General features: G+C 42.7%; 2 protein-coding genes across 7 annotated transcripts; both read left to right on the top strand.

The window, feature by feature from the left end:
• Positions 1-616: 616 nt before the first annotated feature.
• LOC105939179 (retinol dehydrogenase 8) lies at positions 617-9,131 on the top strand. The gene is made up of 6 exons (XM_012881251.3): positions 617-812; positions 4,629-4,790; positions 5,101-5,280; positions 5,905-5,998; positions 7,619-7,802; positions 7,889-9,131. The coding sequence occupies exons 1-6, from the start codon at positions 707-709 to the stop codon at positions 8,114-8,116; spliced, it is 954 nt and encodes a 317-aa protein (XP_012736705.2). The 5' UTR covers positions 617-706; the 3' UTR covers positions 8,117-9,131.
• Positions 9,132-9,737: 606 nt separating this feature from the next.
• palb2 (partner and localizer of BRCA2) lies at positions 9,738-23,057 on the top strand. 6 transcript variants are annotated; one of them, XM_021307924.2, is made up of 13 exons: positions 9,738-9,883; positions 10,085-10,181; positions 10,288-10,347; positions 11,925-12,093; positions 12,660-13,874; positions 15,504-16,792; positions 16,931-17,083; positions 19,217-19,299; positions 20,410-20,559; positions 20,632-20,748; positions 21,548-21,635; positions 22,114-22,310; positions 22,403-23,057. In XM_021307924.2, the coding sequence occupies exons 2-13, from the start codon at positions 10,104-10,106 to the stop codon at positions 22,626-22,628; spliced, it is 3,825 nt and encodes a 1,274-aa protein (XP_021163599.2). In that variant the 5' UTR covers positions 9,738-9,883; positions 10,085-10,103; the 3' UTR covers positions 22,629-23,057. The 6 variants fall into 6 exon arrangements, with proteins under 6 accessions (XP_021163599.2, XP_021163595.2, XP_021163597.2 ...); XM_021307920.2 differs by having other exon boundaries at positions 12,657-13,874; XM_021307922.2 differs by having other exon boundaries at positions 10,073-10,181; positions 12,657-13,874.
• Positions 23,058-24,254: the final 1,197 nt, after the last annotated feature.

Genomic DNA, 24,254 nt, shown 5'->3' with positions numbered 1-24,254 from the left:
GATTGTACAGTAACCGGGCCCGGTAGCAGAAACTGTATTTAATTTAGCTTTCCAGAGAAATTTTATTCACGCATAATCTAGGGTTTAGCAAGGGGAACCGTTGCTTTTTCACAAAAAGGCCAGATGAGTTTGGAAACCTTCCCATTGAAATCATCACTATAGGATTTATTTTGTACGTGCTTAGGTTATCTCTGACTATAGTGAATTCATGTGTTTGGCTATGTGTGTGGTGGCAGAAGGAAAGGTTTCCTCCAGGATGTGATTCATGGGAAAATTGCCAATGTGCATTTGTTCATAGTGCTGACGAGACATCTTTAAACAATGCGTATACTACCCCACCAGGTGGCGCCAGATCTAGTTTTGGCGGCTCTGTGATGCTGCCATTCACAAGTTTCAAACCTTTCTCTTTCTTTAACACCCTGGCCTAGTTTGCCAGTACCTGTGAGGCAGTTATGGTGTGTGAAATAAAATGTCTTAACAGGACATTCTGATTTACTTTTTTTACCCTACTACTGTCTGTTATGAAGGGACATCCCCTTAGATAATCCCAGGCTTGCTGTGGCTGATCGCCCTGGCCATGTGACCCGCTCTCTCCTGTGTGTTATCCTCTTACTGCGGGTCTCGCTGCAGATCAGCACTCGTTCTGCTCCACCGCTCGTCCGCTGGTCTCCCAGTTTGCAGTCGGAGTCAGATTGGCAGCTCAATCATGGTAAGTCCTGAACAGAAAGTGGTCCTGATCACCGGCTGCTCCTCCGGGATCGGCCTGAGGATGGCCGTGATGCTGGCCAAGGATGAGAAGAAGCGCTATCACGGTGAGTTCCTGGATGGAGGCGATAGATGTTAACTGTAGCGTTTCAATATGTCGTAGTTGTAAAGCATCCAAAAGAAGGACAAATTGTCACAATAAATGTAAGAGAAGGGAAATAGGACTAATAGCACATTTGCTCCTCTACCGTCTTATTTCTCTGCATCACATATAGTGTTACGTAGCGCACATGATTATGTAAAGCAACTGTTTATCTAATGCAGACTTACTGTTTCTGTTTAATCAGCCAAAAAAAAAGATTAAAATCCAAATTAATTAATCTGCACAAACACTAAAAGCAAGCTTCTGATCTGACAACATCACAAGAAGGTCAGAGGTCAAGCAAGCTTCATGCAAGCTCATAATTCAGCAGATGCAAATGTCAATGAAAGAGAATCTCATGCCGTGACTTAATGGTTTGGTATTAAATTATTACAATGTGTGACAACTGGAAAAGTTCATCTTTGTGAGACGTCAACATGCGTGTCTGGCATGTTTTCAACAGTGTTACGGCTTAAATTACATTAAATTTAGAGGAACTGGTAGATGCACAATTTACACAAGTTATAAAACAACAGCAGAGGTTTAACGGGCTTACACAAGAACATCCAAGATCTAAAAAAAAACAGCAGAGAAAGAATAAAGTCACCAGTGAAACATGTGCAGCGTCCACTCTAGTATATTTAGAAAATATATTCCTGGTTAAAAATAGACCACTGCATTTAGAGTAAACATCATTGCTTACGACAGCAGAAAGATTCAGTGATTCAACAACAGTAGAATTAGGACTTTGATATATTAATAAATTCAATATGAATTATTTAAGTTCACTGAAATTGCGTTGCTGATAGCAGAAATATATATCAGTGCCATGGTTTATACATAACGCTGTGGACTTGGTTTTATTTCTTCCTCAATGCCTTCGTACAGTTACATCATTTTAAGCCTTTGTTACCTCTCAGCAAAATATGGTTTTCCCATGGAATTCAAATGAGAAAAATCCCAATAAAATCCCATCAAACGTTGCTTCAACCAAGTATTCAGAGGTCTACTGTACATATTTATTCAACCAGGTTATTGCAGCATACTTGTTACAAAATATTTCCACTTGTGAATATTAAATGTGTGTGTGCCTGATAAACTAGAGCCAGGAAAATCAGATACTCTCATGATGTGATATATTCACAGATTGAATTAAAATCCTGCTGTTTCACAAGACAATCACTTCAAAAGTACCCTTGGCATCGCACAGCACGTCATTTATCCTGTACATACCTCCGCTCTTCTCTGCTGTTCTTTGCTCTGTGGCGTTCAAAATACACAGACAACACAATGTTCAGAAAAAACTAAAATAGCAAACTTTAACCAAGTTCTGTGTTTGCAACTTATTTAAAAAAAATATATTTGCAAGTTATTGCAAATTTAATTCATAAAGGTTAAAAATTTTAAAACTGGACTTCTATTTTGAGGCTGAAGACGTTTCGCTTCCCATCCAGGAAGCTTTCTCAGTTAAAAATGTCTGGAGTATTATGGAGTTCCACGCTTTATAGACCTGGAACTGAGGAGGAAGTTCTCCTGCAAATTTAGAAATCACTTTATTTATTAAAAATAAGTAAATAATACAAATTTAGAGATGATCAGGTATTACATCGTTTAGCCTGAGCTGCAGAACATCTTATCTATAGCTCACAGTTTTAAGTGTCTTACTGTCCCTGAGGACTGACTCTGACTCTGAGGAAGTGTCTGGCGTAAGGAAAAGCTCCCAGCTCACTGCACCTCGCTGTAACACTCCACCATCATCCCGTTGCTCTTAAAATAGCCTTTAGACTCCTAATACCCCCAGACAATAGTTGAAAAGAGACAGCAAAGCCCAGCTTTGACTAATTATTGGCCAGCTCACAGAGTTTGATTCTGGATCACAGGCTGAATTGGGCTGTTTTTAGGGCGGGCAGGAGATGTGAGATGTGTGCATAACAGCTAATACCAGCAAGTAAAGTGGCTGCGTCAACGGAGCTGCTTATGCACAACGGGAGCTCCTTAAGTTTTATTTTTACTTTACTTACTATCTTTAGACGCCGTGTTTTTCTTTGCTGTATCAAACCAAACACTTGGTCCAAAATGATCGGAGCTTGTTGGCAAGGCATTATGGGTGGAGGTTGACTCCTCTAATAACGCCTCCTAAAAAGGGTTTAAAGAGCAGGAAGTACGTTATAAATAAAATGTATATTATAATTTAATACTCAATTAGGATTTGAGAACCAGTCAGAACTTTGGTCTGGGAACGACCTCTCACCCAAAAAGCATGTTTGGAAAACTGGGATCTGCTATTTTGGGACTGACTATGATTATGTTCAACACTGATGGAACATGTTCACTAATTGTTTCTGTAGAGGACCAGGAGAAACTGGTTTAAAGAGAAGAAAACTTCCAGAAGTACTAAAAGTTTGTCTAGAATTTATATATATATATATATATATATATATATATATATATATATATATATATATATATATATATATATATATATATATATATATATATACATGACAGCCGTATCAGAAACTCAGCCTTTTCCAGTTGAAATTCTTATTTCAAGGGACGGTCTTGTTATGTTTGAAACCAGCAGCTTGGAAATATGAGACTTTCCAGTACAATGCTTAAAATACTAAAGGTCAAATATATTAGTAGATAGGTTTGTCTCCTGCTTTAATGAGATGAGAATTTCAGAAGAGCTCATTTAATTTTCATAGTATCCATACTGGGCTGTTCTGCAGCTTCTGATTTTTGAAAGGGAACTCTGACTTCCCCTTTGAAATTACAATGCACAACAAGACCCGCTCTGCACAGAACCTGCTAAAATGAATCTCTGCTTTTAATTATTGTGAAAATGACAAGCACTAAAGATCAAGTTTTTCAACAGGTGTTCAGCCATATAGGTTTTATCTTTCTAAATGTATTTTATACTGTTATTAGTTGAACTGAGAGAAATAATGAATGTTTTCTCCGTATAGTGAGACAGATTTAATTGCCTGCCTACTTCTTTATTACATAAAGGGAATGGAGCTCCTTAAACGCTGTTTTATCGCAGCATCTCAATCTTTGTGTGGTTTCTGCTCTGGACTTGATGTTTTATTACTGTAATATATAGAGGTGGCACATTTTTTGCAGCGCTTATAATAATTCTGTTACACATCCATCTAGGATGTGGAAAAAATTTCTTTTTTTCTTGAAAAAAATTGACTTAATAAAAAAACAGAATCCCTAAGTGGAGAAACTCTGATTTATTATTCATATATTTCTTTAAAATCCCCAGTTACGAGATTCTGAACAAACCAAACAGTTAATTTGGGTCCGCATATATGTAAATACTGCACCAGAGTGTAATATTTTTTATGAGTTTTCTGTTCAATAAACCCTTTGAATGAAAAAACATGCCTGTATGCATGAACCTAGTTTGACACCGCATGTCTAACCTCGGCTACTGTACCTGGGCAAGCTGCCTAATCATTATTTACTTCCAGCAGCACCCTGAAGGTGTGGTGCTGATAAATCCTGTCCCAAACACAGATTTGGAAGGACAAAGAAAAGGAAGGATTTAACAAAGATAAAGGAAATTAAAAGGATTAGGATTACATGGGGATTTAAAAAACATTTTATTTACTCAATTACATTTATCAAAGCTTCTCCTCCTCCAAAAAGCATACGTTAAAAGGTTTGTGGGGATTTATTCCTCAGCAGTTTGTTCTTGCAAGCCTTGCAGACAAACTGTGCCTCTATAAGAATCTGAATAATCTTTTTTTATTATTATTATTTCTGTCTCCAGTAATAGCCACGATGCGGGACCTGAAACGTAAAGATAAGCTGGTGGAAGCTGCTGGGGACGCATACGGAAAAACTCTCTCTCTGGCTGTGCTGGATGTCTGCAATGATGAGTCTGTCAAACAGTGCATTGACAGCATCAAAGATCGACACGTGGACGTCCTTAGTAAGTCAAATAGACAACATTGTTAGACTTAGACAACTTTATTGTCATTTTTTATGTACAGAGTGCACACAGAACGAAATTTTGCTGCATACAGCATACAACAGTGTAAAGGGATTGCAGGTGGAATATAAATTTATATTTACAATATAAAGTGCAGCAGTGATCGGAATGTAACACTACAGGAGAAAAACAGCTTGCAAGAACAGAATACAGAAGAATGTTCAACATCAATGTTGAATGTTAAAGATGTCTAAAATGCTAATTAGACATGACTCTCTCTTTACCTTCTGGTTTCTATCGTCTTAACCAGTCAACAACGCAGGCATCGGTCTGGTGGGTCCATTAGAAAGCATTCCTATCGAAGAAATGAAGAAAGTCTTTGAGACTAATTTCTTCGGCGTCATCCGGATGATCAAGGAAGTGATGCCGGACATGAAGAAAAGAAGAGCGGGACACATCATTGTGGTCAGCAGTGTGATGGGACTACAAGGTGAGCGGCGATGCTAAACACTACATACTAAAATACTTCTGTTAGTCTATAAATCCCTGAATGGCTTAGCTCCTAAATACATCACAGACTTGTTATCGGTGTATCAACCCTCCAGACCACTAAGGTCTTCTGGCTCCAGCCTACTCTGCATACCTAGAACCAGAACTAAACAAGGAGAAGCAGCATTTAGTTCCTACGTTCCACTTATCTGGAACAAACTTCCAGAAAATTGTAACGGTGCGGAAAGCCTGAGTTCCTTTAAATCAATATTAAAAACACATTTGTTTAGGATTGCCTTCAACTGTTCTAGTTAACTGAATCACCACTTTTTTGTTCTTTTTTTCTATCTACATTTTATTCCTACTTGCTTTTATTCTGTTTTATTTTGCTATATTTTAATCATGTAAAGCACTTTGCATTGTCTTTGTACTGAATTGTGCTATATAAATAAATTTCCCTTGCCTTGCCTTGCCTTGCCTTGTCTTGCCTTACAGAGGAAAAAACAGCTTTATTTTGATGGATGGGTGGTTGGACAATGCACCACGGGAAACATTGATGGATTAAGAGGCTAATATTAACCACTAAGTCTCCACACAGACTGAAATCGAATCTGTTTTTCTTCAGGGGTTGTGTTCAACGACGTCTACGCCGCTTCCAAGTTTGCCATGGAGGGCTTTTGCGAGAGTTTGGCTGTGCAGCTTTTGAAGTTTAACGTCATGTGAGTATGGCACTTATCGTTTAATAAGCTGTGACTTGAATTCTCCTGCAGACAAATCCCATTCCAGATATACTGGCCATTTTGGACATATACACTTACTCTCATTCTGTCAACCCATCTCATTTTTGAAAGCAACTTCATCTAACTTTGCATTTTACACTCATGTCTTGTCCTTGAAACACTTTAATCACGGCAATCTTTCATTGTCTAGGTAGTCTCTGTGACAGCGGCGAGACACGGACAGTTACACACAATTATTACCAATGAAAAAAAAGGAAACAAGAACAAACTATCCATCCATCCGTCCATTTTCTGATATGCTTATCCCTCATAGGGTCACCAGGGGTGCTGGTGCCTATCTCCAGCGTTCACTGGGCGAGAGGCGGGGTACACCCTGGACAGGTCGCCAGTCTGTCGCAGGCCAAGAACAAACTAGTCTAATCTAAAAATTTGTTGTGAAGTAACAGCAAGAATAGAAGATAAAAAGTAAATACCAGAGTAGCTTTTGCACAAAGCAGTTAAAAAAATCCCACCTGTTTAGATATATCCATCAGCCTGTGGCATCTGCTCAGGGTGGCTCTAAGACACACACAGACTAATCATTTTTACCGTCCAGTACTCTACTGTCAGTGCTTTGAAAAATTGATAGAATAATAGTGAGTGGTATGGCAGAGGCAACACAACTCTGTTCAAATAATTGGGCAATTTAAGCTGAAAACATTTTAAGACAGGATTGGTTCCACAGGTCCAGAGGTTGGTAGTAACCAGCTATGTTTACATGAGTAACTTTTTGAACAAAATGCAGTTTTAGGAGTAGTTTTACTGCAAGGTACTTTTCACTATTACTTGAGTCGAGTATCGCTAGTCTTATTTGGGTAAAATCTCTGGCTACTTTCCCACCGTGAGTAACTTGATTGAATAAAGTACTGCCACATTTTAACCAAAAATGCATCAGAGAGACAAGCCTGCAGGTTTGTTAAAGTGAGACTTCTTGTTCTTGTTTTTTTTTTTGTTATATCTGCGGAGCTCATTGAGCTGTTTGGAGGTCAACTGAACATGCAGTAAACAGTAGCTATTGTCGTTGGAAGTATTTACATCATTCTAACTTACTGTATATACATTAACTGCTGACAGTGTTGGTTTCATAAGTTCTATGCTGGAAAACATTTTCAAGAATAGTGTTTCTTCTGCCTGAATTTGTTATTTTGTTATTGTGTATTTTTGTGTGTTAGTGGTTAAAATACCAGAATGTGTACACAACCTAATATTTTTGCCTGACCGATTACCGTACATAATTTTTTAATATTAAATTAGTCGTTATGATTAGTTACTCAGTACTTGAGTAGAGTCGCCTTCTTACCAAACAGTTTTTTTACTTTACTTTTGGCTACTTTTTACTTTCACTTCACAAAAATATGTTGAAGTAGTCCTACTCTTACTTGGGTAAATTCTTTGGCTACTCTACCCACCTCTGTACAGGTCTATGATCAATTCTAATAACACACAGATTTGGGGATTTTATTTGTTATTAATTAATCATACAAATGTACTGTATAAAATAATAGCTGCATTGTTGTCATAATTGGAGGCGTTTCTTTCTCTGAATGTCTCTGCTCACAGCCTGTCGCTGATTGAGCCAGGACCGGTGCACACAGAATTCGAAGCCAAGATGATTCAGGACGTGAAGCAGAAGGAGTATCCTGGAGCGGACCCTGATACTGTGCATTACTTCAAGAACGTCTACCTTCCCTCCTCTGTGGACATCTTTGAGGCACTTGGACAAACGCCGGACGACATTGCAAGAGTAAGAGCGTTGCTCTTTGTCAGTGCGAATTCACTTCTGTTTTTATCCGTGTGGTGTGTGTGAAAATACATTTCCTTTGTTTGCAGTGCACCAAGAAAGTGATCGAAGCGAGCCGACCCCGTTTCCGTAACCTGACCAATCCACTGTACACGCCGATTGTTGCACTGAAATACGCCGACGAAACTGGAGGGCTGTCCGTTCACGCATTCTACCACATGCTCTTTAACATGGGCCCTCTGATGCACGTCAGTATGACTGCCATGAAGTATCTCACCTGTGGATGTCTGAGGAGAAGGACAATTTCACCAAACTAAAAACCAGCGTGTTTTGGCAAAGCACTTCTTCTTTGTTTTCATACAACCACAAAAATTTCAAACATTTTACAGTCCAATGTCATGCTAACTGATGTAGAATGTGCAGAACATGCTGTATTTATTGTTTCACAATACTCTCTTTGGGTTTGTGTTGAGGCAGCACTGTGGTTAGATCCTACAAGATCATATTCAGTGCCAAATTTGTTGGGCTTTGCAAAATTCCTCTTAAAACGTAGAGCAACTGATATTATGCATGTGAGTAATGGAGGTTGGAATGGACTGTAAATTTGGACTGTGGGTGCTAAATGCTGCAGTACTGGACAAAAGAAAACAAATGTTAAGAAAAAGCAACAGCATTTTAGAAATGAAACAAGATTCAAGAAAGTAGTTTAGATTATGGCACATTGAAATTAAAACAAAAATGTGTCAGAAGGGATTATTATCAAAACAATAAAAGAAAATCATGCTGGGATATTAGACAAAGATTCAGCATAGTTTTACATAACTAAACAAGGAATGAATGGGAATGCAGTATAAGCCTATGTGACTTTGCATTGTTTTTTCATTTTTTTCCAATTCTCCCATAGGTTTGGTAACAGGCAGGTTACGCCACCAGGAGTGCTGTGACCTTTTAACACGTTTTCTGGAACATGTTTTGTGAACCCCTGTTCATTTAGATTTGGATTTTGGCCAGTCCGCAGTCCTCTTTTTGACCAATTATTTTGCCAGGTTTTAATTTGTGCAGTTGGGCAGGCCCACCATGTTCATGGCTGTAGCAGTTTAGATTTTGAGAAACATACTTTTAAAATTACCTAAAATTTAAAACAATAGTTTTTTTCTTTTCTTACAAAAATCTTGTAGATAGCAATATTAGAAGCTATCATGACCAAAAGTGTCAAAAGCTATGTTGTGTGTTAGTTTTTAACATTGTTACACATGTGAATGCTTGAGCATGTATCATTTTGACCCTTTGTGGTTCCAGAGAAATTCCCTAATAAACTGAAACTTTACCTGGTTCTTGTATTGAAACATCTTTGAAATGCGGTGTAATCATTGCACCGTGTAAAATGAACAGGTCAATAATAAATCAATAAGAACAAGAAAAAGGATGGTGCGGAAGGACCAAAGGATGGTGCTGGACAGATGGATGTAACCATAACAATGACACCTGCTATGGCATTGTGGGCTCCATGTTGTGAGTGGCGTTTTTGATTTAATGCATCCAAAATGCTTTGCATTATAAAAGTAAGTACATTAGGTACACTATAAGTGCAGAAACCAAAACGGAGTCTAGATGATTTCACGTTGTTAATTCTTTATTTCAGCATTACCCTTTTTTGTTGGTGGTTCTGCCTTTTTCAAATTAGCAAATTTTTTGTCTCATGCCATATACTAATGTTTACTAAATGAAGATATACCACTGTAAAAAAAATTATCACCCTTAGTGTAATGATAATCTTAACGCTTATTTAAACCGAAAACCTTTTATTGATTTTTTAAGTCGAATTTGCCTCTAACAATATTGCGGACGCGTTCACGCCACTCACGCATCGTTTCAGGCAAACTAGCCAACCATAGACAGCCAAACGCGTCTTACGCTGATGACGCCGATCGAGTCATCTGGACTCCATTGCTCATTCCTGTTTGAGTCGCGGGGAATTAGAACTAAATCAATACCCGACCAGTCGTACGGCCAAGTTAACTTTTATCAACAAACAAATGGAGGTGACGTTAATGTAAACTCTCAACTTTGACACGACATGAAAGGCAAGTTTGTCTCTGTTTGCTTTTTTCTGTCCGTGTATTCAGCTGTTGCTGTTAAAGTCCGTAAAGACAGCAACACGTTGCCCAGGTTAGCTTGTTTTTATGACGCTAACGCGGTAGATAAATGTAATCGGAATATGTTTAAAACCTAAGCTAAAACGTGACATGTCGGCGTCGTTTAGTAACATGTAGGCTGTGCGTCAGGTCGTGTTGACTGAGCGGGATGGAGGCCGGTGTCGGTGATTTTCTGCCCAGCGAGGAGCAGCTGAGGAGCACACTGCTCTGTGATGACAAGGAGGAGGTAACCTGGTTGTAGCTACACGGTTGGGCTTAAAGTCATTTAAGGGGACTTTAGTTGGGCTTGGTGGTTTTCTGCTGCTCTGATCATTCTTATCCTTCCTGCTCAGCTCCGCAGGACACTGGCGCAGCTACAGAGGGAGTATCTCAAGACAGCCCAGAGACTGAAGGTGAGACTCGTTCCTCCGCCACACTTCAGGAGCAAGGTAGCAGAAGCCAGGTGTAAATATGAGCGACTTTCCAATAATACAGTATTCGCTTTTTGTGTTTACTATATGACTGACAAAGACAAAGTAGAGCATAAGTGACAATTGGAAGAAAAAATGGTTCGGTGTTTTCCTTTTTTCTTTCTTACTTTACGAATGAAATTCTGAAAAGTGTGGCGTGCTTGTGTTCAGTCATTATTTTGGACTAGTTGCTTTTTGCAGGAGTTACAGCTGCAATTGTTGTACATCTACAAACTAAAGCAAATTCTCATTTACAAAAACGGCATGTGCTCTATCACACACGTGTCAAACTCAAGGCCCGCGGGCCGAATACTGCCCTCAAGAGCCAAAAAAGGCATATCATGTCATAAAGTAGAGGAATATATTGTTTTAAATTGTATAAAGTGGCTATAACTGTGCCTCCTATAGCGAATGTTGATTTTTTTTTTTTTTTTTTTTTTTAACTGCGTAATAACAGCATCCTGCCACTAGATGTTAGTTTTCCCACAACACATCAAAACATCTGGAAATGTCCAAAAAGAGAAAAAGCGATGCACAATGATGAGTTTAAAGTGTAACTCACCCTAATATCAATTTTTTTTTGCAGATAAACTGTATAAACCGGGCCTAAGGGTGCTACTTTTATGTTACTCTGCTTTTTTTTAAATAAATACAGGTGCAACCGGCCCTTTTAATGAGTTCATGATGCCAAAGTGGCCCAATGTAGAGATGAGTTTGACACCCTGCTCCATCAGATTGGATGACGAGTATCTCGGAGGGCGATTCTTCAAGTATTGCCAACGAATTAGAATCCAAATTTAATTTAGATTTGGACCCTGAGGGGGCCATTCTTACCCATAATACCTCTCTCTGGCTGTAAAGTGAACCTCCACCCAGTCTCAAGTTGTTTTTGCAGCCTTTTGCAAGCACTTTTTAGTAATGACATCATGAAGCTGTTAGTTTCACTGCACTTTATTTAAGGGTATGAAGCCAAAGGAGCTGAATATAAATGGGACACTTGAATTTTTGCAATATTTTGTGAACCAGTTCTGGTTTATTGTCTTATTTGGCGATTTTTAAAGAGACAACTGTTATTGGAAAGTTTATCAAATTGAAAATCAGAAAATCATCTGTATGTAAATTAATTCAAGTAATTCTTATTAGCAAGGATAAAACATAGTTTGGGAGTAAAACGAATAAGGTTTGGCCTATTTGTAACATTTGATCAACTTTTAAGTGGTCAGGCCTGTAAATGCGATTATTCCGAGTCTGTTAACTTACATTTCTGTTAAAAAAAATGATCAAATCAAATGAGGCCCTTTGAATAAGAGGTACGTTGAGAACGTTTCTCTTACATTTCAAGGAAAACAAACTCTAATTCCAGGCCGAGAGAAGTGGGGGAAAAAAACTGGATTTGGTGGACAACCTCTGTGCACCCCATTGCAAGTGTGACAAAAATGTTAGCTGTGAGCCACGTTGCGGCTTTATCAAGGAAAATGGTGGAAAGGTTTGGTCTAACGTGCTTGTTTATTCCCGCACAGCGTGCTGAGCGCCTGGACGCGGTGAGGAGGCATGTGAAAAGTAGGATTTCTCTGCACAAACACCAAGACCATAGAGATCCAGAGGCTCCATCCAGCTCTAGCATCAACCCTTCCCCTCTCGTGTTTAACGCAAACAACGCAAGCGTCACAGGATCCCCACCAAGTCAGGGTAAGTCTGCCTTAATGCTACGCAGGATTACAGCTAACCTAACCTGACCGTAGCCAAATGAATTTCGCTCCGCCTAGCTCCACTCATCCATCTGGGACAGATCCATAGGAATGGTGTTTCAGAAGGCTGGGCCTTATCAAAAATCCTTGCATATGATTGGATAAGCCACTTGTCTGTCATCTTTATCGACGTGCTATTTCAACCACTCACACCGAAGCTAACCCGTGACGCTGATGAGAATATATTACACAATATTAGGTAGATTGGACAACACAGAAGAAATAGCAGCATCAATGTTAACGCTTGCTTCCTCGATGCGAGCCGCCATTGTTGTCTGAATCAAATCAGTCTCACGGTCGCTTCTCCACTACGTCACATCTATGAAACTCCAGCCTTGCGTCCTGATTGGCTGGACAATAAAATTGGTTGTAGAAATCACTCTCTATGGGAGAGGTCCCAGATGGATGTGAGTGAAGCTAGGCGGAGCGACATTCATCTGGCTCGTCGGGTTACAGCTAACCCGGCACAGAAATGAACCCGTCAGTAGCAGTCTGATGTTTTAGCAGGCGCAGCGGATCGCGACGCATCCACGAGGCATCCGGTAATACGATTCTCGCTGCCCGGAGATCCCGCTTGCCCCCAAACCCCGGACCCCAGCGACGCCGCCGCCAGAAGCCACAGGCCCAGCCCGGCCCTGCGCCTGCGGTCAAGACGCAGCCGCCTGCGCTGGGAAAAGAGGAACGCCGACGCTCTACAAAGCTCAGGCAGCGGCGAGCAACGGGACGAAAGGACTGAAAACACGAGAGCTGCAGACGAGGAACAGACGACCGAGGAAGAAAATGTTGTCAATGAGAGCGAAGAGCTGTTTTCTGAGTCCCCCTCTCTGCTGCTCACACACGGGAGCGCACAAGAACACAGGGAAGCTGGGGGTGAAATGGGAAAGGAGGAGCACAGAGCCCAGGAAGGAAGAGAAAAAGATCTGGAAGTTGATGGGAAATGTGGCAGAGCTGCTTTAACCCCAGAGGAAGAAGGGCTACATGTTGGAGAAAAACACTCGGTGAATATTGAGAGAGGAGAGGATGGGCAGAGGGAGGAGAGCGAAACGGTGGCACGGGAAGATGGCAGCCATGAAAACGCTGAGCCAACAGCCAGAGCTGCCAAACAGCGGCCTTTGGTGGAGGCAGAAGCAGAAAAGGGTCAGACCGCGGCAGATGAGAAGGCTGCGAGCGTCCTAGACTCCTGCACGTTGGTGGAAGGACTACTTTTCCCCGCGGAGTACTACGTCCGAACCACCAGGCGGATGACGCTTTCCCAGAGCCAGCCGGACGTGCGGGCCGTCATCCTGTCTCAGCTGAGCGCGGGGCGGCAGCGGCGGGGAGGCCGCGGCAGGGGGGGCCGCGGGGACAGCCGGCAGCAGGACCGACACACTCAGACGGATTCGTCCTCTCCGTCCACGTCCGTGGAGCCTCTGCAGCCGTCTCCCGCGCACACTCAGGACTCCAGGGAGCTTTTCTCCGCCGACCCAGGAGCTCCCCCTTCACCTCCAGTCTCCAGCGTCCGTCCACCCAGGGGGAGGAGGAGGGGTAGGGGCAGAGGCAGGGGGAGACCTCAGAGACCACCGCCTCTTAAACACGGACGTGAACAAAGCGCAGGAGGTCTCCAACCCCCCGGTGCAGCTGGACCTCCTTCAGTCACAAGAGGTCCAGCCCGTCCCACAGCTGGAGACCAGGAGAACTTCTATCCCATCTTTCAGCAGAGCAGACCCCAACAGAGGACCACAGGTAAACCTTTAAAGTCTACATATTTAGTGTGGCTTCTGTAGACTAATCGCTTCTTATTGGGAAAACATGATTAGGTGGTGTTATTTAAGGTTTTTGCTCAGTTACCCTATAAATTTAGCTTTCTAAATGCAAATATTAGTAACAGGTCTTCCAAAGAGCCCCGCAGCTCTAGTCACTCGATATTTTTATTTTGCATCGATGTAATTGGATTGTTAATCATTTAATCGATATGTCAATGGGAATCGATGTGTTGTTAAACCCCTAAGGTTGAGACGTTTCTGGGATTCATTCAGGCTGCGAGAAAGCGAGAGAGAGCAAGACATCCTGAAAACAGCAGGAAGGATTAAAGGAGTGCAGTTGGGCTGTTAATTTTTGTTTGGGCTGTTAATTTTTTTTCATATTGAGCTTTTAAAGTCTTTTAACATCTGCCATGGATCAAGCTGGATTTGGAAACGGCTTCCTTTTGAACATCATGTGTCTACGTTCCCTGGGGAATAAACCCAGAGACGTCGGTTTTAGTCGTGCTGTTCGTGCTACCAACTAGCATCATTCTGTTTTTATTATAAATGTAACACCCTGTCTTTTAGCAGCTTCACGGAGCTTCTGCTTGTTTTGTTGACAAAAGGCTAGAAAAATGTCAAGGCTGCTGTTATATTTTGGTTCTTCAAGAGAAATAGTCGACTAAAAGTATTCTGTAAATCAGCCACACATTTCTGATTGGAGCATTTCTGGTTTTGTCAGCAAAATTTCAACCCAACCCAAAGCAAAGTATTTAAAGGTACATAGCCACGTTATATGCTTATAAAAAACACCAAAAACCATTTGATCATTAAAAAAAAAAGCTATATACACCAAGCCTCCATCTTGATAGTGGTTGATGGTCCTTTTTTAGGCTAAACAGAATCCAGCACTGGGCGCGATGAGCAGATAGAAACAGATGTGGCGCCATCTAGCGACAGTATCGCAGAACTATAATAATTTATAAATTAATTCTAATGCCGGACCGAGCCTGACCCTCTGGAATGCCTCACAGTAAAGCGGCAGCTTGCTGTGATCGAAGACCGACCGTTATTAATTAAATAAAACGATCTACAAAACCTTTAAGAGCCTCATATCAGAACATTTACTTACATCAATCATGTCTAGGGTCACATCTGAGCTATCGGCAGGTTTAGCGTCTGCTTCAGTGACACCAACGTTCAAACTTTTTTCCCAGCAACATTCCAGTCTTTTCCCTCTTGATATCATATATTTGTTTAATTTTTTATTTTTTTTCCCACTGGCTCTTGGACCTTTCTTTATTGTTTTGCCTGGACATGCTAATAGCCGTTAGCCGCTTCCTTGTTTTAACCCCTGCTGCGCATGCGCAGTATGTACTTCCTTTGTTATTATAAATATATGCTAACAAATTGAGCAAAAACAAATCATAAAACACCAAAATAACAACTAATACACAGCAGGACGTGAAAATCTTTCATAAAAAGCTTTGCATGCAACCTGAGTGAGCTACTGGCGTATAAATAAATAAAAAAAATTTTAAATAACTAGGCTATGCAGCTTTAAACTGTTGTTAGTACATTTTTTACTTAATATCATAAACTCTATTTTCCCCTTTTAATATGTGTCCAGCAGGCACATCAGGCTGGGAGTCTCTTCTCCTGCCCTCCTCCTCGTCCCCGCCTCCAGCATCCCTGCCGTCTCTTCCCTCTCTGATGCGCCGCCTGAAGACCGTGGACATCCAGCAGGATTTTCACCTCCCCGATGATCAGTTCGCCTCCTTGAAGCTGCACAAGCTGCGGCAGGTTGCCGTGGAGTCCGGCCACGAGTATTTCTCCACCCCGTCGCACAGCACACGGATGCGCTCGAACAGCCTCTACAGCGCCGTCGATCCGCCGACGCCCTTTTCCCTCCCGCTCAGCCTCACGCCTACGATCTCACCCTGTCCGAACGAGAGCGAGCAGACATCAGAACCCAGGCCTGCAGGTGATCTGAGCAGCAAGTGTGTAGATGAAGAGCTACGTGATCTGAATGCTCCGGAAACCAACGCAGACGACCCGAAGGACTCGACGGAAGCTGCTTTGGTGGAGCAGGACTTGGAAGAGCATGAAACGGTGACTGAGCGCGGCGCAGCCCTCAGCAGTGATGATAAACCGGTGGACTTTGATGAACCGCACGTTCGCCAGAGCGTTGTGGAGAGACGCGTGTGCAGAGAACATGATAGAGGACGTGATTCAGATGAGCCCAGAGCGGAGCAGTCTGCATCTGAAAAACAAACTTCTTCAGAGGAGCTCATGACTACAGAGCCACAGCTTGAAGACCGCTGCATCACAGAGAAACCCTCCATTGACTTCTGTGAAGGTCAAACAGGAGACGAGGCCCCTGTCAGCTGCTCCGCTTCAAAAGTGGGCTATGACTCTGCAGCAAAGCCGCCGGTAAATAACCTAAAACAGCAATATTCCCCGGAGCGTTTTGAGGAACCAGCGGAAACAGACTTTTCCACAGAGAGAATGGGTGAAAATAAAGCCTCTCAGTTCCTGTTTAAGTCTCCTCTGGACTCAGTGGGGTCCCTGTTTACAGCCCCTTACCTTCCCTCCTCTGCTCCAGCTTCCAGCCCGGTCCTGCCCTCCCTGGGGGTCACCCCTAACGCCGCCCGCCTGACTACCTCGCCCCCTGCTCCCTCGCTCTTGATGCCTCCTCCTCAAAGCCCGTCCACTCAGGATCCGGATCTCTGTCTCGGCCCGTCCGCCGCCTCCATCCCTCCCAGCCTTCCTCCCTCCATCTGCAGTCAGATTCAGGACTTCTCCGAGCGTCCGGCTTTAAGCAGTCAGGACGACGGAGTCGGGCCTGCTGCCGGCCCAGTTGTGGAGGAGGGGGTGACAGCAGAGAAGCGGTTACTGAGATGCACACACACGCTGGAGGTAAAAACCTCTTCCTTTAAAGCAGCGGTCACTTTGCCTGATTCTTAGATGCTGAGTAAAACCAGACATGTGTTCAGTGTTTCTGGTTCCCCTGGTGTGTAAGCAGCGGGCTTGATGTGAGGTTTTTGTGCATTTCAGGCTCCAGCCGGAGGCTCCCTGGTCGACGCGTGCTGCCTTCCTGGCCCGCCGGGCGGTTTGCGCGTTGCAGCTGCAGGAAAGTGGGCGGTGTGCCTCTGGAGCTGGACTCCAGAATCTGACTGGAGCCTCAAACACACCTGGACCTTCAGTGAGGTGACTTACTCTGTTTTCCCCCACCTCACCAGCCTCAGCACCAGAACCAGCTTCCTCAGGAGCCGGAGGCAGGCTCAGACCGATGACAAATCAACATGTCCTAAATGTAAAAGGCTAGATTTGGTTTCTGTTGCCTGATTTTTAGATAAATACATTTCAACACAGATAACTGCTGGGATTAGAGTTATACAAGCTCGTTGTGTAATTGTTAAACAGTTTGCTTGGATTTCACTAAATACGGATCAATAAACTTTACGGGGGCCTGCTGTGGGCAGCTTCAAACATTGTTTACTAATGTACTGTATTTTTCGCTTTTTATGTTGTTCATTGTAATTTACCATTCAAACTGATATATAAGTTGCACCTTTTTTCATAGTTTGGCCGATCCTGCGACTTATAGTCAGGTGCGACTTATATATCAATTTTAAATGGTAAATTACACTGAACAACATGAACCAAGTAGTAAACATTACCGTCTATAGCCACAAGAGGGAGCTCTAGGCTGGAAGAAACTATATGCTGCTCCTGTACCACTTTAACCTGACAACAGCCAGCTGCATGTCTCGCTCCGCCTAGCTCCACTCACATACATCTGGGACATCGCCATAGGAATTGCCTTTACTGAAGGCTGGGCCTTATCAAAACTCCTTGCATATGATTGGATAAGCCACTTGTCTGTCATCTTTATCGACGTGCTATTTCAACCACTCACACCGAAGCTAACCCGTGACGCTGATGAGACCGACACAGGAAAAAAATTTTTTTTTTTTATGTTTGCGGCTCTTGTGGCATGCATTTTATTGACAGTGAGCTGACAGGAAGAGGGGGGAAGACAGGCGGCAAAGCGCCGCGGGTCGGAGTCGATCCCGGAAAACAAAACTTGCCAAATCCGGTCGGGAGAAGGGCGAAAACATGGTTTCCACCAACAAAAGCCTTCAGAGCCGTTCTCTGATGTTCTTTTAATGAAACAATATCAGATAGATTGGACAACACAGAAGAAATAGCAGCATCAATGCTAACGCTTGCTTCCTCGATGCGAGCCGCCATTGTTGTTGGAATCTCACGGTGGCTTCTCCACTACGTCACATCCAGGAAACACCCGCCCTGCGTCTTGATTGGCCAGACCATAAATTTGGTTGGGGAAATCACTTTCAATGAGCCATCTCCCAGATGTATGTGAGTGGAGCTAGGCGGAGCGATACATGCAGCTGGCTGTTGTCAGGTTAGTACCACTTGAAAATTAATTAAATCATTAACTTATAAATAACAAAAACTGAACACATACATATGTTTTTTCGCTGTTTCAGTCTGCATTCATGCAGCGAAGCGTTGCATGGTGCAGCTCAAAGGAAACAGACAGAACCCTGTTATTGTGCCGTCACTGAGGCTAACAACAGCTAGCGCTAGCTTACAGCTCTGTTGACGGTTTACACCTTCACTGATGCACGCGAGCTTCATGTTGCTCTTAAACATCTGTGTCTTACTGTTAGCTTAGCATGTAGCACTGCCACGCTCACGGTCTAATATTAGAGTAATTAGACTGAAATGCTCAGACCAGAACTTTCCGGGTTGGAGTTGGTGGCTTGTTGTGCTAATTTACCCCATTCAACTTCCCGGGTATGTTTCATATTATTCAGCCAGTTGTGGATGCAGCTGTGCAATTGAATAAGTTGCCTTACCAAATTATAGTTTTTAGTCTTGGTTTGTGTGACTTATAGTGACTTACAGTCAGAAAAATACGGTGATGAAAGCTTTGTGGGTAATTTATTAGATTGCGTATTAGCTGCACGATTGGTAGCACTGCGGCGTTGCAGCAAAAATGCTCTGGGCTCAAATCCCAGCCTCGGGTTTTCTGCATGGAGTTTGCATGTTCTCCCTGAGCATCTGTGGGTTCTCTCCGGGTACTCCAGCTTCCTCCCACGGTCCAAAAACACAAATTTTTTATTTGAAATTGCCCTTGTGTGTGCCGGGTCCACCCCGCCTCTTCCTCTGGAGATGAGCAACCCCTCTGCCCTGTGACCCTGCAGTGACAAGCGAGCATAGACAATAGATGCTGGACCTGTTTCTAATGCAGCTTTTCATAAAATCTGAGACATTTCTCCATTCAGACACGAGTTTGCTTTGTCTCTGCAGCCTGTGATAAACGTGTTCCCTGTGCCGGACTCCGATGGCCTGATGTTCGTGTCTCTGGGTCAGCTGGAAATAAGAGAGCTTAGGTAAGAGTCTGTATTTTATACGGTGGGGGAAACCAACGTATAAAATTAAATTAGTGTCGAACACGAACAAGTTTTTTTTATTTAAACCAAATGACGCCACCTGCTTAATTTGTCTGAGCCGGTAGGGTTATTATGCCATTATCAGTTGAAAAAGGTCTCCAAATAATTAATATTATCACCATTTTTAGAAAAATTGTACCGTCCAGCTAAATTTCTTATTGTTACAGGCCTAGCTAGATTGTCTGCATTGCAATTTCTTTTAGCTATACAAGCTGATAAGAATAAATTTTTCTCTGCATTTATACAAAATACTGGGTTTCCTTCTGGTCCTAAAAGGTCCTGACCTGGCCGGCCAGACTGATGATGTGTAGCACTCTCAGTTCTGCACATTATCAATCTGGTCCTGCTCCCATTGAATCTGTTTGGGCAAAGGAGGGACACTCAGCAGAACTTACTGAGCTGATTGGTCAAAGTGACACCTGGTGCCCGTCTACCAAAGGTTGGTTTTAGCCAATCACAGTGTCGAATGAAAACATAAGCAGCTTTCGTGAGAAACCACAAGAAGGTAAACTGGTCAAAGTGCTTTCTGCTGAAATCATGGATTCTGACCAGACAGATGTAATAGCAGCAGCTACACATGCGTCCTCCTGCGCTGCCATGTTTATGTCTGTGGGCTCAGCTGCTCTCGCTGCTGGCATGTCCCGCCTTAAACCACAATACTGCAACGTGATTGGCCCAGACCCTTTTGGATTCGGTCACAAAATAGCTGAAGCGGGAGCGGTACAACATGGATTCTCGTGTTTTTTTGTGAACGCACAAATAAATTTGGTACATTGTAGATTTAAACACCTTTTCTAAAGAGACTTCCAAAAAAAAGTTAAAAAACAAACAAAGCAACAAGGACTTGTTTTTCGTACTTGAAGACGTTTCGCTTTCTCAATTCAAAAAGTCTGGAGTAATGTGGACTAACAAGCTTTATACTACTGCCAAACAAAGGCCTTTCTAAAAAGACAGGAATGCTCAGCCTCTCGTTTGACCTCGCCGCATAAAGATGGTATAAACAGGCCTGTAGTCGACGACAGCTTCAGGTTGTGTTGTTTCTTTGGGCAGAATGCTGTCCTGCTGCAGCCTCAGCCAGACGCTAATATGTGAGGGCATCATCCAGGCTGCGGTTGGTCTCTACGACTCCAGAGTGGCTACCTCCTCCGTTTCGGCCACAGGCTCCGCCCTGCAGGTCTTTACGCTCTCACACGGCAGCAGGTAAGGCAGTCTGTCCCGCCTCATGGCGCCGATACACCGATTATTTAGTGTCTAACCTTATGTGTCTTTCAGCTCGCTGAGCTCTCAGCCTCGCGTGCCTCCTGGTGTTTGTGTGAGCTCCCTCGCTCCGGTTGACGGACTTTCTGACGCTCTCATTGGTACAGATGAAGGAGCGCGTCTTTTTATCTGGTAAGTGATGCTGGGATGAAGCTTGGATCGAATCATTGCCCAGAGCTGTGTGACCATTTAAAAAAAAAAAAAAAAAAAAACAACCATCATAGTTTCTCTTGTTTGCTTTTACTTCCCTCTAGTGGCAAGGGGAGGAATTGTCAGTTTTAATGCCAAACATTTCAAAATATCAATTGTTGTTTAATGTTTTTGTTTGGAATCCCTTCATCAATTTTAGGTTGCAAAAAATAATAAAACCCCTTAAACTTTTTCACATTTTGTAAATTTTATGTATACTGTCAAAAAAAGAAGAAATAATAACTTTCTGGAAAAGGTTGGTATTTCTACATCCATCTAAACTGACAGGCCGAACCATGAGAGCATTAACAAGAAAAACGGGCAAGAGGCTCGTGGTAACACTGGAGGAGCTGCAGAGCTCATCGACTCAGGTGGAAGAGCCTGTCGACAGGACAGCCATCAATTTGATTCTCTGACCTGCATGATTCGTAAAACAAACGCTGCACGTCACTCTGAACGCTCCGTTCCTACAGTGAAACGCCATCATGGTGTGGGGAAGCTTTTATTCAGCGGAGAGAAAGAAGCTGGTCAGTTTATGGAGATAATGACAGAGCAATCCTGAATAAAGACCTGTCAGAGGCTGAAAAGTCTCCAGAGGGGGGCGGAGGTTCACCTTCCTGCAGAATAACAAAACTGAACCACAACAAAAAAGGGTTAGGGCCAGATTTTGAGTTATTTTTAAAGAAACAACAGGCTTTAGCTAAAAACGGTAATTATTTTTTTTGCCATCTTCTTGTTTAAGGAATTTGAAGACGGGCCACCTGCTGACCAGAGTGCTGCTTGAACCCGGTTTATCAAACACAGCCTGTCTCAGAGGTTACTCCGAGCGCGTAAGTAGCCACCAACTACTATATGTCAGTACACATGTATGTATGTACAAATGTATATGCGAATGTATATGCACATATATACGTGTAGGTACGTATGTATGTAGGCGTATATATATATATATATATATATATATATATATATATATATATATATATATATATATATATATATATATATATATATATATATATATCTCGATAGATAGATAGATAAGACATGATATGCCCATTCCTATTTCTTTTGTGTATTTTTTGGTATTCTTTTTTGATCCATTGTATATATGAAGATTCATTGTATATAACTGAATGCACCTTCCCTACTCTGCACCTTCTTGTATGAGCTGATGTGACGAGTGAATTTCTCCATTGTGAGATCAATAGAGACTATCTTATCTTATCTTACTTATGACGGTCACTTTGAGCCTGGATGATCACCTCCCCCCGTGTGTCGTTTGTTACGGCGTTTGTTATCGTGCAGGGAGTGCTATTTGTGTTGCTGCAACATCAGTTTCTCAGCTCCCTGGACCAAGAAGAGAAAGAAGCAAAAGAGAAACATCAGATGCCTTCAGAGGAGGAGATGAAGCCAGCTTTGCTCTCCTTAGCCGCCGTCAACCCCATGAATGGAAAGTCGGTCTTGGCCGCTCGGCTTTGTCCTCCGAAAGGCTGGACTGGCAGGTGAGGTGAAGAAAGGCGGAGGGCGCGCCTCGTTTTATACGTCTGTTTGGCACGTTTGTGTAACGCGTCCCTTTTCTTTCTTTGCTCCACAGGCTGTGTGAAGTAGACGTCAGCCGCTCCCGCGTGGCAGGCCTGAGTCAGAATGGGTGCGTCTGCGTTTGGGAGCTGGAAGAAGGGGGAGCGTCCCCGACCGCGGAGGCTCCGCAGGACGAGGACTGGCAGCTGGCTCGATGGGGGGAAGGGGACACGCTGGTGATCGGGCATCAGAGCGGAGACGTTTCCTTACATCGCTACAGCGCATGGCCGAGCCAGAACTGACACTAAAACTCTGCTGCTGAGAAACTCATCGTCAGCGTCGTGCAACATGTTGTACGGCTAGAGCGCTCCATTCGAACTGAAGTTTAAATCTGTTCTCATCCGTTGGCGTTCCAGTTCAACGCTCCCCCACTGACAGTCGCCTCTACGTTGTTCAGACCGCTGTAATTATAGACAACGGATGTGTTTTAATGCCGTAACCCGAGCACATTCCACAAGGTGAAAGAGGACGCTCCTGTTTTTGTTTTTATTGCACATATAAAAACACAGTAAACCAGTTTGACTGAAGATGTTTAATTTTAAACCTCCCTACACTTTTATCGCTGCTGTTGTTTTAGCTGTTATCTGCTTATGTGCACGAATACTGCTGTATTTGAAGACTTAAAAAAAAAAAAAAGGTTCATGTTTGTATTAAAATTTCTATTAAACCTTTGTATAGGTCGTCAGGTTTTTGTTTCCCATTTCGTTTGGTGCTGCAGCGGAAAACAACAAACCAGTAAAATTTTATTAATTCGACATGCTTGACAGCAAGGTGAAAAGATTGTCATTTGGTGTAAGATTTTGGGTCCATTAATCTCCATTTAACCAGCAACTCCTGAAAGCTGAACATTTAAGACAGCTTTTGATTAATGGACTGAACTTCTATAGCCCTTTTCCAGTCATACTGACCATCCAAAGTGTTGTACACTAGAGCCACATTCATACTGATATACAGCTCGGTAGGCAACTTAAGTGCCTTGCCTAGGGGCACATAAACATGTAACAAGAGGAAGCTGGAATCAGATCCACAACCTTCAGATTGCAAGACGACCACTCAAGCCATCAAGCCACAGTCGCCCATTGATCCAATTCTCTGGGCTAAGGAGAAAAAGGTGCTGGATTGTAGCTCAGTTCTATTTGAAAATGTCATACTTTTCCAGATTTTTGGCCACTAGAGTAAAAAATCATGATGCTGCAGTTGGTATCATGTTTTGCAGGGTGGTAAGGAACCAATTCACGTATACCGTATTTTTATTTTTGTCACTTTTCATCCATCATCATCTTGTGCTTATCCCAACCCAGATGCAACAAACCACTGCTGTCCAGTCTAGAACCACAGCCTCAGACCTATAGAGGAGCTGACCGTCAACCCGGCAGCAAGCTGCTCCATTTCACCCTGGAGGTCATGGCCTGAAGAAGATAGATATCTTTGTCATTTTGTATGCACAAAGTGCGTACAGAACTAAATTTTGTTTGCATACAGCTTGAAAAGTCAGCCAACAGAACCACATGCAAAAATGAGATCAGGCTGTTGGTGAAGATTCTCAGTCATAGAACGCCACAGAAGGCAAATCAGTTGAAGCCCACTTTAGAGTTCTGAATTTTAAGTCTGATGACATTTTGTGCAAGAGGTTTTTGATATCTCAAACTGTATCCTGTAACAGGATAAAGTATGAGTTATGTGTTTTTTCCCCTCCCACCTTCCTTTTTGTGGCCTCTATTTTTCCACAGAGTAATGGCAGCGCCCTGTGGGCACAGAGTAAGCTGGTGTCCTTGGCAGCAAGGCCTCAGTAAATATTCTCCCCCTGAAATGTTTGTGATGGTGGTTGTACTGAAACAGCAATTTCCCTCTGGGATTATTAAAGTATT

Source organism: Fundulus heteroclitus, chromosome 5 (assembly GCF_011125445.2).
Source record: "Fundulus heteroclitus isolate FHET01 chromosome 5, MU-UCD_Fhet_4.1, whole genome shotgun sequence".
Lineage (NCBI taxonomy): Eukaryota > Metazoa > Chordata > Actinopteri > Cyprinodontiformes > Fundulidae > Fundulus > Fundulus heteroclitus.
Note: the sequence above shows the minus strand (reverse complement) of the source record. Positions and strands in the feature narration are given on the sequence as shown.

Excerpts from the sequence above, each read along its gene's own strand:
- LOC105939179 (XM_012881251.3), top strand. The coding sequence starts at position 707 with ATGGTAAGTCCTGAACAGAAAGTGGTCCTGATCACCGGCTGCTCCTCC. Across the intron at positions 813-4,628 it reads TGAGAAGAAGCGCTATCACG|TAATAGCCACGATGCGGGAC; the intron begins GTGAGTTCCTGG and ends TTCTGTCTCCAG. Across the intron at positions 7,803-7,888 it reads CGCCGGACGACATTGCAAGA|TGCACCAAGAAAGTGATCGA; the intron begins GTAAGAGCGTTG and ends CTTTGTTTGCAG.
- palb2 (XM_021307920.2), top strand. The coding sequence starts at position 10,104 with ATGGAGGCCGGTGTCGGTGATTTTCTGCCCAGCGAGGAGCAGCTGAGG. Across the intron at positions 10,348-11,924 it reads AGACAGCCCAGAGACTGAAG|CGTGCTGAGCGCCTGGACGC; the intron begins GTGAGACTCGTT and ends ATTCCCGCACAG. Across the intron at positions 22,311-22,402 it reads CCGAAAGGCTGGACTGGCAG|GCTGTGTGAAGTAGACGTCA; the intron begins GTGAGGTGAAGA and ends TTTGCTCCACAG.